We start from the raw sequence: 18,024 nt of genomic DNA on the forward strand, positions 1-18,024 counted from the left end.
CTTCGGATTATTAGAAAGGATATTTGCCTGGAAAACAGACGAGTTTTCTCACGTTTACTTTCATAAGATGATATCGTGTGCAAGTCTTTTTCTTTTTTTTAAAGACAGAGGCATTGTAAAATCTTAAAAATACTGTTAGGCTTCACAAATTATATTCAAAACAAAGAATGCTTTGCGACTTGATAAATACAACAAATTGGCTGTAAATGTTGATCGTTATATTGTATGTATATCATTCTTTTACTTAAAATTTGTATACAAATTATCTTAAGAAAAACAAAGCTATCTTGGTAAAATACTTTTTTCTAGAATTCTTTTGTCATGGTGCACGCAAGGATGACATGATAGCTTGTTCATTGTGTTTTAGTATGAAAAAGTAGAGTTACAATTTTTAACAGTGTTAAGTTTCCTAAAACCAGTGATGATCTAAGTCAAAACAGATTATGAGGTGCAAACCTTGCAGCTCAATACGAATGAGTACTGAAAATATTTTAAAATTGTATCTAATTTTTTTTTTAATATTTTGTTTGTCTTACATGTTAGTGAAGCGGCATTAGGAAATAGAAAAATTAATTTAGTATAATCATTGGCATTAGTCTGATCATATGTCCGCTTGATCCTCCTGTTTGCTCACGATCTACTTTAGCCTGGAACATATCAATAGGTACTAAACTAAATATTTAGCTTCTTCTGAATATAAACATTCATAGCAATGTATCTGATATATAAGTACGAAGATAGAAAGTGTAGTTTAGATAAACACCCAGTCTCTTATAAACCACAAAAAAAGTTGGAGATAAAAGGATGAAACGAAAAGCGTGATAGTAAAAATGTTAGAAGACACATCGAATGGAGCGTTCTGCCTGCCTCACAGGGTTCCGTATCAGTAAGTCTCGTGGGGTCATCCCCACCACAATTTTATATGGCAATACATAATTGAGAAGTTCATGAAAAGAAAATGTAGAGGAAAGTCTTTCCTGTGAAGCACGACCATTCACCGACTGAATGACCACCATTCAACTGATTTCTTGAATTTTAATGTACAAAAGTTGTTTGATTTCCATGATTTTTTTTTTTTTTAATGCTGTATCAAATGGTATACTCATCCATTTGAAATTTTCGGGTAACCATCCAGCACTCCATTATAAAAAGCCCTCTGAGGCAAATAAAATGTTTCATGCAATGCGTTGTCTAACATTTTCTTATTGTCTAACTTACAATTAAATTGAGCCTATTTTTTAAACAGTTCAAACCGAAAACATTTTCCCTACGATAATTTTTTTCCATATTCTTTTCAGAGACATGTATGGATAGGAATCCGATTTACATATTCTTCATCTCCAAAAATGTTCAAAACCCTAAATGTCCAGATTTTTCTCCAAAACATAAATTAATATCATTTATGTGATTTTTTTAAAGAAAATAAAATCCTCTTTTTATTAGTCATTAGTACTCAATTGATAGAAACAATAATCTACTCCGTTACTCATTTTTGCTAAATGTTTATCAATTATTTAATTAATTCCAATTTTGTAGTAAGAACCAAGTGCATTACTATGACTATACTGTATATTTTCATAGGATTTCCCAGTTTTTAGTGTAAATTTTCATAAGATGTCTGAGTTTATCAAATTGAAAACCTAAGAGTCTTATGCATGGCAATTTAACATCTTTGGATGACCTTTCAGGCCTCATGATAGATCATACAGAATAACGTTCTATTAGATCTACCTTGTGATATTTGTCTATCTCACATTCTCTTTCATCGTTTTATTTCCAGCCGCTTTTATTTATAAACACTGGACTTATTTTATTTTTTTTTTTTTTAATCTGAAACGCCCACTATATAGCGTCGCAGATCCTGAAAGAAAAGTGTTGAAGTTTATTAAGATTTATCGTAACATTCAACTATTTTCAAGAAACTAGTGAAAATTGATCCTGAAAACCAAACTAGCAACCTCACTGTTCATAAGGTATAGAATACATTTTAACCGATTTTTCTACTATTCGACTAGTGTTTTTGATCTATCTAGTAGCTAAGAATAAATAATAAAAATCTGAACAAGTCAATAGACATGTATTAATAATAATTTATAACATAGTCTCAGTAATTTACCAACGCATTTATAAAACATAAAGGCAATGATGAATTGTCAAAATTGTTAGCACGAAAGTTAACCGTTACAGGTAGTACGTCACTGTTAGTAGTATGTGTGTTACCGTAAGGAAAAGATGAACATGAATATATACAAAATAATATTGCTACTAATCAATGTATTTATTTTTAACCTGTGCAATACATAAAAAGATAAATAAACTATTTGTTCTAGCTGATATAGAAATTATCAATTATTGGCAACTTTCAACATACTTTTTTTTAGCGGCATACAAATTCGTTTTGTGTCGAAAACTACGCATGAGAATTTTACCATCAAGAATCTCATTTTATTCAGCTCGATCGTTTGATATTCTGGTATGTTTTTACCTTTGGACATTTATTATTGTTAAAGAAAAAAATAAAATTTAAAAGGTAATCATGATTTTTGCCTATTATTTCATTAATCATATTGTATGCTGTCATCTTGCTGGTGTGAAAAATTGGTAGGGGGGTATCTCCATAGTTGCTGTTGCCCTATTACGTCTGGTATTTCTGGTATTTAATATACGTGGTTTGCTGTGTTAAGTATACATTTTCGCGATCCAGGAGGGGCCCGGGCCCCACTCTGCCCTCCCCTTATGGCGCCCATTGGCACACACTTTAGTATGGTACTACGTTAATATTTATGTTTGAGAACAAATTCATTTTTCTTAGTTTTCTCTAAAACTACTCATGAGGATTTACACTCATCTATACAGGGTGTTTCAAAACAACACCGACACCGTTTGAGAGGTGATTCCTAACAACAAGATAAGACAGAAGTTATAGACCAAGCTGGGTGCACAAATACTTCCTTTTGGAGTTATAGGCTACCGAAAATATGAAAAAAAAATAACTTTAAAGGTCCATAGGTCCAAAACTATGCAGTATTTCCGCAACAATTTTTATAGAGATAGTTGGTAAGTATTTCCAATTACATGCCCGTAGCCAAACTCTCTCTATAAAAATTGTTACGTAAGTATCACAGGATTCTAAAACATGTATTTTTGGATAGGCACATATTAGTTCGGAAGTGAAGTCTTGACCCGACTACAGTAGATCCCATAGTGTAGGAGCTATGGATCTGTAAAGTTGATTTTTCCATGTTTTCGGCAGCCTATAACTTCGAAAGGGAGCATTTGTGCATTCAGGTTGGTCTATACTTTTCGTCTTATCTTGGTGTCAGGAATCACCTCCCAAACGTTGACACTGTTATTTCGAAACACCTTGTATAATTCTGTTCAGTTCACGGAGAATTGTCGATTGGTATTGTCTGATCTTTGAACTTCGATTTCATTATAGCTAACGATATTGTGGTTTATTCAATTACTTTTACAAGTAGTATATCTGTCACCGCTGGGAGAAGACAAATAACAATACCATACATTCTTCTACTTAACTGTTTTTCTCTTTGCATACAGCAAATAAATAACAAAAAATTTATTCCTGGAGAATAAACAAGTACAAATTATAATTGATACCGAACGACATATTTTATACTTTTTAGCGTAATAAAAATTCAGTGGTACAGTGTTCACCTCCGGTGCTTAGGGTCCCTGGTTCGATCCCAGCTTGCGCCGTGTGGACTTTGTGGTGGACAAAAACCGTGCTCGTGGGTTTCCTCGGGGTTCTCCCGTTTCCTCCCACTTTCTTCATTCCACCATTTCATTCATTTCTCATAATCACTGTCCCCTTTAGTCTAACCGGCATAACCGTGGGACGTAAAACTGAAAGATTTCATTTCATTTCCTTTTTCATTTTATTTATTTATTTACTCTTAAATGTTTCGCATACAGGTCTATTTTACACTGAAACAATATAACAAAGTGTATAAGAGACAACAACAACAGGAAAATATATGTATATATTTAAAATAAAGACCACATTTATAAAGACTTTAGTTTGTTTCTAAAATTATTTTCATAGTCAAAAATATTAATATCTGAAGATAAATTATCATACAATGATGCCAGTCCGCAGTATAGAGAACGTTCTATAATTGATAGTTTGGGTGTTACATATGTTAGTAACGTATGGCTGCGAGTAAGGCGAGAAGGTACACGAAAATTGAGAACAGAAACCAATAATTGGGATTCAGTTTTTCCATTGATAATTTTCCAAAAGCAGCAAGTCTGCCACCATGCGTCGAGTATGTGGAGTCTGTATATCAGGGGCGGATCCAAGGTGGGGATAGGGGCGATTGCCCCCCCCCCCTAGAAAAGAAGACTTACTTATTTTATATATATAAATACAACCCATCCCAAAGTTTGGAGCTCTTAAAAGTAGCAGTACGACAACCCACCGCCCGCCCCCCAGAAGTCGGTCCTGGATCCGCCCCTGCTGTATATTAAGTTTGTTTATGAGTTGTGTTTTATCAAGACTACGCGACTGAAGGAACTTTTTGTTTGACAAATGACAATAAAAACGTTAAGAACAGAATCAAAACGGGATAAGTTTGAAGCACGGGCCATATTCTATATCGATGAGAAATATTCAATTTTTAGGAGGTACAAAAACTTTGAAGAAAATATTCAGTGATTTGAGATCGCGAATTTCAGTAAATCTGTAAAGAATACCAAGTATTCTCATAGCACTCTTCACAGTAAGAGTAATGTGATCAGTAATCTCGAAAACTACACATCAGAATTTACCTTCAAACACCTAATTTTGTTCAGATTGATGTGATCTATTGATTGATGTACTATGACCAGCGGCGAAAATCTCTCTTCAACATGGGGGGGGGGGTAGAACTGTTGCCATATTTGTTTTTAAGCGACGTTCAAAATATTTATGAAGTTGAAAAACAATGCTGTGGAGGATCACGGGAGCAGAGTTGTCTTCAACACTGGGAGGTGGGCAGATTGGAAGCTTATTCTGGGGGAGGGGGAGATAAGACTCATATTACGGTAAATAAATCTGATTTCTGAGGTGATTCTGTTGTATATTATGTATCAGGCGATGAAGATGAAGCGGCAGTTGGACACAAATCATCACATTTCTCCCCCAAAAGCACATTTTGAAATCGGATTATTTGGAGAGAACAGTCCCCCCAGTTCCAAGATTGAGGGGGACATGTCCTCCTCATCTCCCCGGGATTTGCGCCAGTGACTAAGACTCATCTTTGGAAGATAGCATAATATAGTACTGTCCTTTTGCTAGTATCATAATGAAAAACTTGATAAAAATAAACTTTAGTATTAGTTTTACCTTAATTGATCAATTTATTGTACAGAACTAATTTATAGAATTAGAAAAAAAATATATAAAATTTCCCTAAAATTACACATGAGATTTTACGCTTATTTGTATAATTTCGTTAAAGTTCAATGATCTATCGGTTGGTTGTATCTTATCTTTGGAATATTTTTTTCGTTGCACATTAAAATACTACAAAGTTTCAAAGAGCCCAGCAATTACACAGTAAATTGCAGTATTTTAATTATCTACTGTATTAAGAATTTTTGCTTAACAATGTTAAATCAAACTACTGTAGGATATTTTGTAACTGGATAATTGGTGTTCTAAGTCGGGAATTTGAAAGTGTAGGGAGCATAATTTCGAAGACAATTGCAATGTTAATGTCTACACGGAACTTTTCATGCAAGTGTGTCGATATGTTATTTTACAACTGAGAATTATTGTAAAAAGTCCTTAGGCGAAAACAAGCTGTTATGTTTGACAGTTTATGATAACAAAGAGCTTTTTATTCCAGATATTCATTCTAATTAATGTTGTGGCAATAAAACTCAGCAATATAAGGTCATTATCACCAGATAAGCCGTTCAAGTTACATAGTACAAAGAACATAACAAACTTTTAATGGTGGGCGATCCAAACTGAAGTTTAAACATATAATTTGGGCAATAAATTTTTACGGTCGGACTAGCGTGCTAAAATATTTCTTTTAAGAAGTTCAATAATTTTTAAAAATCTTTTAGTGCAAATAAACATTTAAAAAAAATCAAAAAAGACTGAATTTTGCTGTTCGCGTGTTAGAAACGGGATTCTACTCTAGTGTTTTTTCTCTGATACTTTTCTGAGAAGAGATGCACCCGCATCCATCTGACGAGAGCAAGCGAGGGCTCCGCTTCACTGTGTGTATGACATTTTGATGTGAGCTGATTGGTCACATCTCGCTGGTGACGTAACGGTACACCTGTGTGAGAAAGTTAAAGAGGCAAATACCGCGAAAGGAAGACTTGCACATTGGCTCGTAAGCTCTTCAGGCTAAAAGAAACCGGTGCCCGCTTGCATAGCAGCATATCGAAAAGAACGAAAACGTCGTGTTGAAGGTGATGTGTTTTATATTTTTTTCCTAAAATCAGAGCAAGAATATAACGGATGTGTTCGGGGGGCATGACATTGTGAACTTTGAAATAAACTTTACGCTACTTTATTAAATAAATCACTTTATGGTTTTGTTTCATATTTTGTGATTTTTCTGTGATTGTTTTCTCGTGTTGGACTTGTATAGTGGACGATAAAAGTGCAACACCATCTCTGGACATGCATCTCTGGACTGTGTTGAATACAATACCATCAACTTTATCACGGAGACGACAGCGCAACTGCATTTCCAACGAGTATGTCCTTGGACTTGCAGGTACGTATGGGCTACGCCTCACTTGTTAAATCTACATTTTAAAAAAATCAATTATACAGCGCATAAAGTAAAATGCTATTCTTAAATAAGCTGAAGAGCTTTTATTACAAGATCAACAAAAATAATCCTTTATTTGCAACTATAAAGCCTACCTATACTACCAAACTACTCGTACGGCGCTGAGCAGTTTGGTAGTATCTATTTGATAACGAAATTTGTTGCTACATAGAGTACTCTTGACGCCTCCTTAGTATTAAAAGGGGCTGCGGTGGCTCAATGGTGGAGCGCTCACCTCTGACGCATGGGGTTCTTGGATCGATCCCAGCACTCGCCAAGTTGGCCTTGTAGTGGACAAACACCGTGAGTATCGGTTCTGCCGTTTCCTCTTACTTTCTTCATTCATATTATTATCTATCTCATCATCACCGTCTTCCTTACCCTCGATGGGACACAACCGTGGGACGTTAAACTGAAAAAGTAGTGCTAAAAAGTAAGACGAGCATTGGGAGTATGCATAAATGGAGGAACTAGATATTCACTAAATATTAATAGCAAGGGAACACAAGTAGTAATAATTAATTTTTTCCTGTTATATTGTAATTGGATTCAATGAAAAACTCCGTCCAAGTTTTCTATGATCCATAAACTTTTCTCAAACTGAATCCTTCTATAGTACTAGCGTTGCAGTCCAGGAAGGACTATGATCAACTTTTTGTTCGGTGATAATATAATTCGGTAATATAATTTCTTATTATAGGATTATAACAAGTGTTAGTTAGTGTCAGTTAACTTGTTTATACCTATTCTAAAGTGAATTGACTTAGCTTTGAATGTAAACGGTGTTTGGTGTGCACTATAAACTCTCCATAGTGTTTGTGAAGTGGCTCCAAGGGGTTGTCATAATTCACCATTTTTTTTTTTTTTTTTTTTTAACATTTGTGGAGAATATGTAGTGAAGAAATATCAGTAGAACATAACAAACTTTGTCAAAAATAGCTCGTTTGTTTTGGTGTAAAACTAGATGACCAAGATAAATCCTCGGCTTCCGCAAAAAGTGTTATCCATGTGTAAAAGAGCTTCCAAAGTGTTGGAAGGGCACAAGACAGTCTCTTCCTTTTGGTGTGCCTACGATCTAGAGAGAACCCCTAAATTACATATACCGATGACTGTTATTTTTGTTCGTGCAACATACAAGGGTTCAAGAGAAAAATAAGAAGCACATTGTTTATCGAAACCTACCTCTAGCAAGACCGTTTTGCATTGCTCAGAAATGCATTGATCTTAGTAGAATTCTGTTCCCGCTACTTCTATTAAACTTGTCATCATGAAACAGTTCCAGTGGCGTGGCGTGACACTTGCACAATTGTTACCGGTTGTTGATATTACAAGTATCTCTAGTTTTTCAATATCAGAAAATCTGGTGCTTTTTTCTTTTAGCGTATCAATCATTTCAGACTATAGGCATTGACAATAATTTTTAGGGGGGAGTCAAATTTCACTTCATTTACCTTGATCTTCTTGAAAAGTGTGGCTCTTCAGGTTCTTCCATTTTTTACTAAATATAATCGAAACCATCTCTCAATGATCTTAAATATTCTTCAAAGTCATCTATTTTTTTCTGCAAAAACTTACATCATGAATTTCCTTCTCTAAGATATTGAACTAGATTTCTTATCTTGATCCTATAATATAAAACAGTTCAAGTAAAAAATTGAAGTCAAAACTTTGAAGGGTTTGGTAGAATTTTGCTGCACGAACTCTGGTTTGAGAATATCATTCGTCGATGTTTTCGTCATGCATTTAAAGAGTACTAACAGTTCATCTTTAAAACTATACAGCACATCATTTATCCTACTTCTATAGTTCCACCTTGTGTTTGAGGCTGTTGGGATACTTTTGTTGACAACACAGGCCGGTAGCCAGCCCAAAAATGTAGGGGGGCCGGCTGAAGTTAGCGGGGCCCGATCCAACCTTATTATAGTTAATCACCATATTATAGTTCATTTCCAAGCCTACTGTGAAAATTTTAGGGGGAGCAGCAAAAATTTAGGGGGACCCGGCCCCCCTAAACCCCCCTCAATACGGGCCTGTGACTACATTAGTTCAAAGCATGTGTTCTTTTTGAAGACTTCGAGAATAAAGAAGCAAGTCACAACATAGTTTTAGAAAAAACTTACACCCTTTTGTACAGTCAACGGACTTTTCTAACACTAAATTAAGCCTATGGGCATGACAATAAAAAAAATAGACTTCTGTATATCTTTGTTTAACAAGAGGCTGCTGCATCCTACCTCACCAACCATAGCCGAAGCTCCATCGTATGTTTGAGCAACAGGTTTTCTGTATTGAAAACTAGTCAGACTGTCAAACACAATTATTTGGGACAGTCAAACTACGGTATGATGAAGACGATTGCACAGTTCTTTTTCAACACATCAAACTGCATCAAAGAGCAAACTCAACTAGTAGGCTAGAGGCTAAAGCTGGAAATTTGCTGAATCGAAAATATTCTCTGCTAAACTAAAAACAAAATATTTCCAACTTAATTAGCATAAATCCTAAATAATAAATATACGAATTAAAAGGAGCGCCGAGAAACATCTTTACTTCTCTCTAATTATCTTTACGAATACGGAAATTACAGCCAATTTTCCATACTTGGATTAGGAAGCAAACGAAACAGTATAATTGAATCACACTGCCAGCTCGATCCTCTATAGCGAGAGGAGAGCGAGTAGACTAAACATGCTGATGATATTCTAGATTATCCTTGTTTTGACAGGGAACGTTGCTATTTTTTCTTGTTCCACTCAGCCGAACGGTAACATAAGGGCCATTCCAAACGTCCAAATACGAGCGCGCAGGATGCTTCTGGCTGGCATGCTGGAAGGTGCTTCTGGAGTGAATGACCGCTATCGGGGTTCACGTTACCTCTGAAATCTACGGTATCAACAACAGTATGTTCCTATTTGGCACTGGCAATGTAAAGGCGGCATAGGCCGTCCGAACTTATTTTTTTTTTTTAAAGAAAAAGAAAGAAAAGGAAAATATGTAAACATCTTCCCATGTTGATGATGAAATTTAGAGACATGAAAACAACGAAAAACTGTCATATTTTTACCGTTACCGCCGGTAACAGCGGTAATATGCACTACACGCCCCTGAACAGTTCGTAAAAGTTCTGTCAAAAGAGGGAGAATGTTTTCGATATTTGACTGAAAAGTTTCCAGAACTTTCAGAAGATAAATTAAAAGAGGGTGTATTTATTGGCCCAGACATCAGAAAACTAATGAACGATAAAGACGATAATGGTACCTGAGCAAGAGGCTTGGAACGGATGTAAAGAAGTTGTTCACAAATTTCTTGGTAATTTCAAGGCTCCTAATTTCAAGCTCACTGCAGAAAAGTTGTTGGCAAAATTCAAAGATTTGGGGGTTCTCAATGAGTTTAAAACTGCACTTCCTTAATTCACATTCAGACTACTTCCCCGGGAATCTAGGTGCAGTAAGTGACAAGCAGGCAGAGCAATTCCATCAATCAAGGATATGGAGCGAAGGTACCAGAGAAGATGGAACGTCAACATGCCAGCAGATTACTGTAGGATCCTGCAGAGAGACCTTCCGCAATCAGCCCAGAAAAGGAAATGACGAAGACGGAATTTTTACGCAGAAAGACAACACAAGGACCTGTAAATATAGTTGTTTGAGATTTATTTAAAAACTGAAAGGTAAACTTTTCATAAAATATGTTCATATAGTAAGTGTATATAAGCTGTTTCTCCTTCCAGATATGAGTTTCTTTTCTAGAGAAACCTTACGTGATACAGAAGTATGAATGTTATTTTTGGAATTAGCGTACCAAAATACATAAAGAACAGCAATTACATTTTAAACACTTTTTAATGACCTTAATTTTGCAGGCTAGTATTATCAACGAAGCATTTTTTGCTTTCATTAAGATATTCTCTATTTCACTAGACTAATACTACAGTACATTATTTCTCGGTTTTATGTAGGTTATCCGTCTTCTGGAGCCGGAGCCAAAAAAGTCTGTTTCACGTAGCAAAATGTATTAACTCACTGTAAGTTAAAGGAAACAAGTGATAGATACATCATGTAAGTGAATGACGCTAAAATAATCATTAGAATGGTTACAGTAGGACTGAACTGGACCGACCCGAGAAAATTCACATACAAGATGTTGTGCATCACCAATTCACATGATCCTTGTTCAAACCAGAGCTTTTCACATGTGTGAATGAGTTACACCGAATCCACCAACTATCCCATAGAAAAAAAGATGAGTTGAATTGATTTTGAGTTAACGTCCTTTTCAGCAGCAAGGCTATATGAGACGGGACCTACTGATTAACATGGAATCCGAATCACATGAGCTCCTGCCGGGAATCGAACCCGGTGTCCCACGAAAAAGGCGCGTGCGCTAACCGCTTAGCCACGAAGGAGCGCCATAGAAAAACAGAAAAAATTGGGATGGGGCAAAAGTTGCAATTACTCATTTCTTACTGAAATCTTTTAGTGTTACTAAACCCAAAGTACTAGGACCGGCAACGCATCTTTTTTCAGCACATCGAGACCTAGAGTTCTTAGTTCAGGTTTTCTAGACCCGGAGCCGGGATTCTTAGCTATTGTTGGGTATGACCTATCGGGAATCGAATCCAACAACTCACACCAAAAGCTCGCGCAGTGACCAATTATCTACGGAAAAATTACATGTTACTCCACAAATCGTATACGAGTAAATAAAAATTTTGTAGCTTTAGCATATGTATTTTATATTATTATTATTATTATTATTATTATTATTATTATTATTATTATTATTATTATTATTATTATTATTATTATTATTATTATTATTATTATTATTATTATTATTATTATTAAAAACTGCAAAGAGCTCAGTCTGTGCTTCACGCTAATTCTAATAATAAACAGTGACTTTAATAGATGTCGCTTCCTGCACTATCGCTTGCTAGCTCGACGCTAAGACATGTCGCTACCAGAGCTATTGAGTATTAAATCGAGCAGGCTATTTACTGATTTAAAGCAACACCAATAACTCTAATAATAATAATAATAATAATAATAATAATAATAATAATAATAATAATAATAATAATAATAATAATAATAATAATAATAATAATAATAATAATAATAAATTGACAGAATGTTGTTGCAAGTGATCACGGTTCGATTTCTGGTGGGAGAGTGTTGAACGCATTATAGTGGGTCGGAATCTACCTTAGAGTATAAGGCTACGTCTTAGACCTGGTGCCAAAAAGAGACGCAACACTTTAACAAACAAACAAATGTGAAATTAGCTATGAGTGTGCGATATGTTTTATGACAAATATGACGAAACTTAAAGAAAATAGGAAGAAAATGGAAATTAAGAAATAAACATTTACTACTTACCATTTAGGTAAGCTGTATTTTAGTCAAGGTTATGAATGATATCAGGTCAGGGTCAAGGTTTAGTCAAGGTTTAGTCAAGGTTATCAACTCAAAGAGAACACTCTTTTGCATGGAGAGTTCAACGTGTTATCGTATCTGTGTACCTGTTCTGCTGGCAGATGTTTTGTGTGTAGCCTATACTTACTAGTTCCGTTTTAATAATGCTGGAGTCCGAACCTATTTTTGGAATCTTACAATCAATATAAAAAAACTATTACCATTTTCGAGTGTTCTGTTTTCCTCTATAGGGAGCCAATACTTAAACTGGAAGTAGTGAAATCTATCTCTTAGCCACGAGCAGATATTTTCAATTTGTCTAGGACATATACAGTTAACGCACCTTAAATATGTGTTAGTGATCATTCACAAAATATTACTAACTTATCCTATAGCACAGCGAACTTGTTATGACGATTACTCAAATAATTTTAATGTAGGGTCACCCAGTGATAATATCTTGATTTTTGTGTAGGAGAGCACTCTTCGACTCCCGGTGGGATATCTTGTTTTGAGCCTCGATGCTGGAAGACGTTAAGCTTCGTACAAAGAAACTAATAAAACCAAACGTTATTAATTTGCCCAACACAGTAAACTTGTCAAAACATTTAATTCGATAGCTTTAATTTGGTATCTCCTGCAGTTAATTGAATAGCGTTTATGGCTTTAGTGTAAAAAAAAAAAAAAAAAAAAAAGTTCAATTTCCAATGAGATCTCGTGTGTTCGGGCCACATGTTAAGCTGTAACTGAAGAGGGGAAAAAATAAAATGAAATCTGTAAGTTTTACGTCCCACGGTTATGCCGGTTAGGCTAAAGGAAACGGCGATAATGAGAGATGAGTGAAATGGTGGAATGAAGAAAGTGGGAGGAAACGGGAGAACCCCGAGAAAACCCACGAGCACGGTGTTTGTCCACCACAAAGTTCACTTGGCGGGGGCTGGGATCGAACCCGGGACCACAAGCACCAGAGGTGAACGCTCTACCACTGAGCCACCGCGCCCCCCAACTGAAGAGGGAGTTTAAAGGCCAAAACGGATAACAATCTAAACGCTTATTTTTAAATATACAGCACAATCATATTATTTAATACAGTGAAATTTCGCTTTACGGACTCCTCCATAATATGACAAACTCTTCTTTTGCCCTGCAAAACTACATGTATTATATATGTAATACATGTATTATGGCAGAGAAGCCTACTCTGTAAGGACAATTTCAGATACAGACATCATAACGGACAATAATTATTATCACCTCATACTTATTTATCACAGAAAATACTTTCTACAATTAGGAAATAAATCTTCAATTGATCTCTTCAACTAAGCCAGCAGTTACAAGCAAATTTCGGTCAGAATCTTCCGTCTACAAGATTACACGGCAGATGACTATTGCAAACTTTTTCTCAAGAAATTCATAAACCGTCATGATTAGTTAGACCCGTCTACATTTTCAGTATTTAATAATAATGTTACATGTTCTTTGCGGGATTATTTTACTGGTGATACTATTGTTAAGTGAATTAAGGTACTTATATAGAAATATGGCATGTACTTGAGAGAGAGAAGTGAAATTAAATGAAAATGAAATCTTCAAGTTTATGTCCCACGATTATAACGGTTAGGCTAAAGGAGACGGTGATGATGAGAAATGAATTAAATAGTGGAATGAAGAAAGTGGGAGGAAACGGAAGAACTCCAAGAAAACTCATGCTCAGGATGTTTGTCTACCACAAAGTTCATTTGGCGCGAGCTGGGATAGAATCAAGGAACCCATACACCAGAGATGAACGCTGTACTACTGAGCCACCGAGGCCCCGGAGAGAGAAATATCACACAAGCATTAGCTATATTTTGCACTGCTTGCCCATATAAAGATATTATCGCTGAAGGATACGTCATAGTGTCATGTCAAGATAAACACTACACTCCGAGTTTCCTAAAATACTCCTATTTCATTCGTCCCATCAGTTACTTTATTCACCGTTTTCCTTAGCTTGCAAGGAATAAAATTTCCATTAAATTAGTCTTGCAATTTTTTCCTTGTAAATAATTATAGTGAACGAGACTAAATAGAAATGTAATTTTTGCTGTAAATTTGGTTAGTTGATTGGGATTTAAGATTCCTTTTCAGTTCTGAGGTTATATGGGACGGAACCTACAGTTTGAAGTAGGATCTGAATCGCTTGTGTTTGCATACTTAGCTATCAAAATCAGTTTCCAGATTATGCGAAACCAATTTTACAGTGTGGAAGCATTCCTGGTTAGTAATCCCAAGAACTTAGGCAACCAACTTCATCCAAATGCATTTTGGGTGGCTTGCCTCACAGGATAACAAACAATATACTGTAGTCAATTTGGTATAAAAAATTCCTCAGATATTGATTGAATACAAACTTTGCATTGTTTGAGTGTTCTTCCTGAAGGCAAGCCCTACCCAGTAACCTAACGTGGCTAGGTGGGATCACTAAACCAGTAAAGGGGAAGTAGTGTATGGTGAGATATCTTTTTTTTAAAAAAAGTATATGGAATACTGAACTTTAGAGGACTGCAGAGAAGGACAGACAGAAAATTAACCCTTTTAGGATTTCCACTTTTTGAGGTAAATTTCAGACTTTCACTCAAATAGCTACTACTTCCTTACTATTTATCGTAGGATCATGGTTCATACCTCGTTCTTTTCAGGGTAGAGACTACTTCCAAAGTATCACTCGCTTGTCCGTATTATACACAAGAAACTGGAATAACCAGGAGATTTTTAAAAAAAAAAATCGAAATTTTTTCGTCCCTCTGGTCCGGGCCTAAGTCCTCGTAGGGATCTGAATTTTTTAAAACAATATGTTGTTATGCACATAATACGTGTGCAAAATTTCAATCTTGTATCTTGAAACAAAGAGCGGAAAAAATGTCGAAATTCTGAATTTAGGCCCTATAGATTTGTATATACTCATTACATACATATTATAAAAATTTACTGCGTCATTACCGTTGGGCCTAGAATTATTGTTCAAACGCCACTTTCTTCAGTATAACAAGCCCTTACCAGCGGTACATGACCGTATCATACGCCTGAAAGGAAAAAATTGGAAAAAACCGGAAATTTTTCTGAAAAATCACACTCTCGGAACACTTGCGCCCTTCGAGCCCGGCCCCGGTTTTACGTAGGGATCTCAAAAAATTTATAAATACCCAAAGGTACACACAATCGGTATGCAAAGTTTCAATCTGATATCTTGAAAATTAAATGCCTGAAAAATTTTTAAACTTTGCCTCAAGAAGAAAGAAAACAGCCACGCACCTTCGCCCCCACTTGGCGCCGTCAAGTTGACCATTCGGTTCCAAAATGCATCTAGGGTTTTCTTTGGCCCATTCTTGACCTGACAAATAAAAACGGCTTAAATGCCTAATATAGAACCTAAATAAGCAGTCAAAGACGATACATGGTAACAAAACATGGTAACAAAAGTTACCAAAAATCCTAAAAGGGTTAAGGTGAAATATTTTATGTTGTATAAGAACTTAGTGATTGCACGGATATTCAGTTTCAGATACTGATTAATACCTCTCTGACATAAAATGCTCTTATTAATGGTTAACATGAAATACAGAGATATCCATTGAAACTAACAGGTTTCTGGTATTGCAATAGCCCAACTATATTAGTTCAGTAAGTTTTGCATAAAATATTTCAATAAAATCTTCATGGAAGTTTTGTATCATCATGACATCTCAAAAAATAAAGAAAAAAAGAAAAGAAAAAGAAATTGCCAATACCAAAAGTCTTATGCAATCTTATTGTTATTGACTTAACTATATAACTCTCCAATACCAAGTAATAAGTTTGAGGAACACATTGACACATCCAGTTTGAAAAATCACCTTTTCCAGAAACAACACAGATGCATTTATTATATGTATTGTTCTCGAAAGAATACATGAAACAAGCTATTTCTTTTATAGGTTTCCTACTGTAATTTATAATCAAAACTGCTGTAAGAGTTTTGCAATAAAATTTTTATTTCGCTGTACTTCCACATCCACATTTATTCCACTATGCTTCTAGTTACTCATTAGCATCATATATTTGTTTCTCGCAAAACTTATATGAGTTTTCTTTTTAGAAGGAAATGTTTCCACTGCCCCCTTTCTTAAAAAAATGAAATTGACCTTTAATAGTATCTGAATCTGTGAGATGTACTCTGTCGGATTACGCGATAAGGCTTATGGAAACGGACAGTTTATATATATATATAGATATAAAATGGAATATACCCACTCGTTCATTTGCTTCTACTGAAAAATTAGGAATTGTGGATCATTTCATCCTATAGATTAAGAAATCTAAAAGTTCAATTTCGAAAAAAAAAAGAAAAAAAAAACAATGGAGAGGGAAAGTTTCCTAATGTCAACTGTGCCAACCATTCGGATAACGTGAGAATTAAACGAACTATATGCTTATATTAAGCAGTAGCGTATGCAGAATTTTGTCAAGGGAAAAAGTTCAAGTTCCCAAGTTTATATAATTTCAGTTGTTTATATATATATAGTGTATATATATAGTGGCGGATCCAAGGGAGAGGCTATAGCCCTCCTTGACGCTCAGGTATACTGGATAAAATGGGCTTCAATTCTTCTTTAGACTGGATAAAACTGCAAAATATGGTTTGGCCCCTCCCTTGATCATATCCTGGATCCGCCCCTGTATATATATATATCTTAATAGCGTAAATCTTTATTTTGGCATAATATCTTGCTGAAGGGAGGTTAAAATTTGGAACCTTCCTTGCATACGCCACATATTTAAAGAGAATCAACCTCAATATTTAGTCTTTTGAGCAACAAGCAATGATAAAGTAAGATTAAAGGATAACCAGGGACATAGCTAAGGGGAGTCTAGATTCCCCTCCACTAGAAAATTAAGGAGAAACGAAAAAATTGGGACTTTAGAAAATTAAATAGCGATTTTTACTTTAACTTTTAACAGTGGCAGAAGTCAGATCCTCCCCTCCTATCAAATGAAATTTCTGGCTACGGTCCTGAGGAACACTGACATGTTGTACCCAGGTCTTTCTTTGATGAACTAGAGAAATCCTAGTATTATCTTATTTTATCTTTTCTCCGTATTTTTATTTTTTGGAAATCAGTGGTATTTTTAGTTTGAGCCACTATCTAATGGATGATCGAAGTAGTTTCGTCACTTCCGCTAAGAACCTGAGTGCAAGGTTGCAATAGGTACATTTTCGATTCTAAATAAAATGTCTGGTAGCTAAACAAACCAAAGCTCAGAGTATATTTCACTTTGTTTCCTGGTTAATATGCTTCCTCATCCTTCTTGTGATCGAGATGTTTGCTTCTTAAATCATCTTCTTTTTGAAATTTAAATAAAAAGTGAAATTGTTTCTTTCATAATAATAATAATAATAGGTCAATACGAAACGTAACTATTGAAGTTCCATAACTATGTAACTTCTGGCTTTGCAAACCACCCGAAACAAATGACCCGAAAGGACTGACAGAAATACGTCATATTTAACTTATCCATTTATAACCATGTAAACCAAATATAGGCCTACCTACAAATTGCTACGTTGCCTACGAATTTCTTGCAACCTTCAGTTTTTCAACAGGCTTTTACCCAAGACTCGAGACACTGCTTAGAACCGAGCGAATGTAGACTAGTGGTTAGCATTCTTGCTTCGCAATAGGGAGGTCTCGAATTCGAATTCTATGGCCGGGCATCCTGACTGAGGTTTTACCAGAGTATATACCTGAGTTGCACTAGGTGAGTACATGGCCCCATTATTATTGCAG

At 35.4% G+C, this 18,024-nt stretch overlaps 1 protein-coding gene across 1 annotated transcript in view; it reads left to right on the top strand.

The window, feature by feature from the left end:
- The first annotated feature begins 6,322 nt into the window (after nt 1-6,322).
- Nucleotides 6,323-18,024, top strand: part of LOC145668438 (uncharacterized) — a 128,966-nt gene continuing 117,264 nt past the window's right edge. Inside the window, exon 1 of the mRNA XM_081736302.1 lies at nt 6,323-6,740. Coding sequence (XP_081592428.1) covers nt 6,644-6,740 — 97 coding nt within the window. The 5' untranslated portion in view covers nt 6,323-6,643. The remainder of the gene's footprint in view (nt 6,741-18,024) is intronic.

The sequence above is a fragment of the Thermobia domestica genome, chromosome 13 (genome assembly GCF_964235325.1).
Source record: "Thermobia domestica chromosome 13, izTheDome1.hap1.1, whole genome shotgun sequence".
In the NCBI taxonomy this organism is placed as follows: Eukaryota; Metazoa; Arthropoda; class Insecta; order Zygentoma; family Lepismatidae; genus Thermobia; species Thermobia domestica.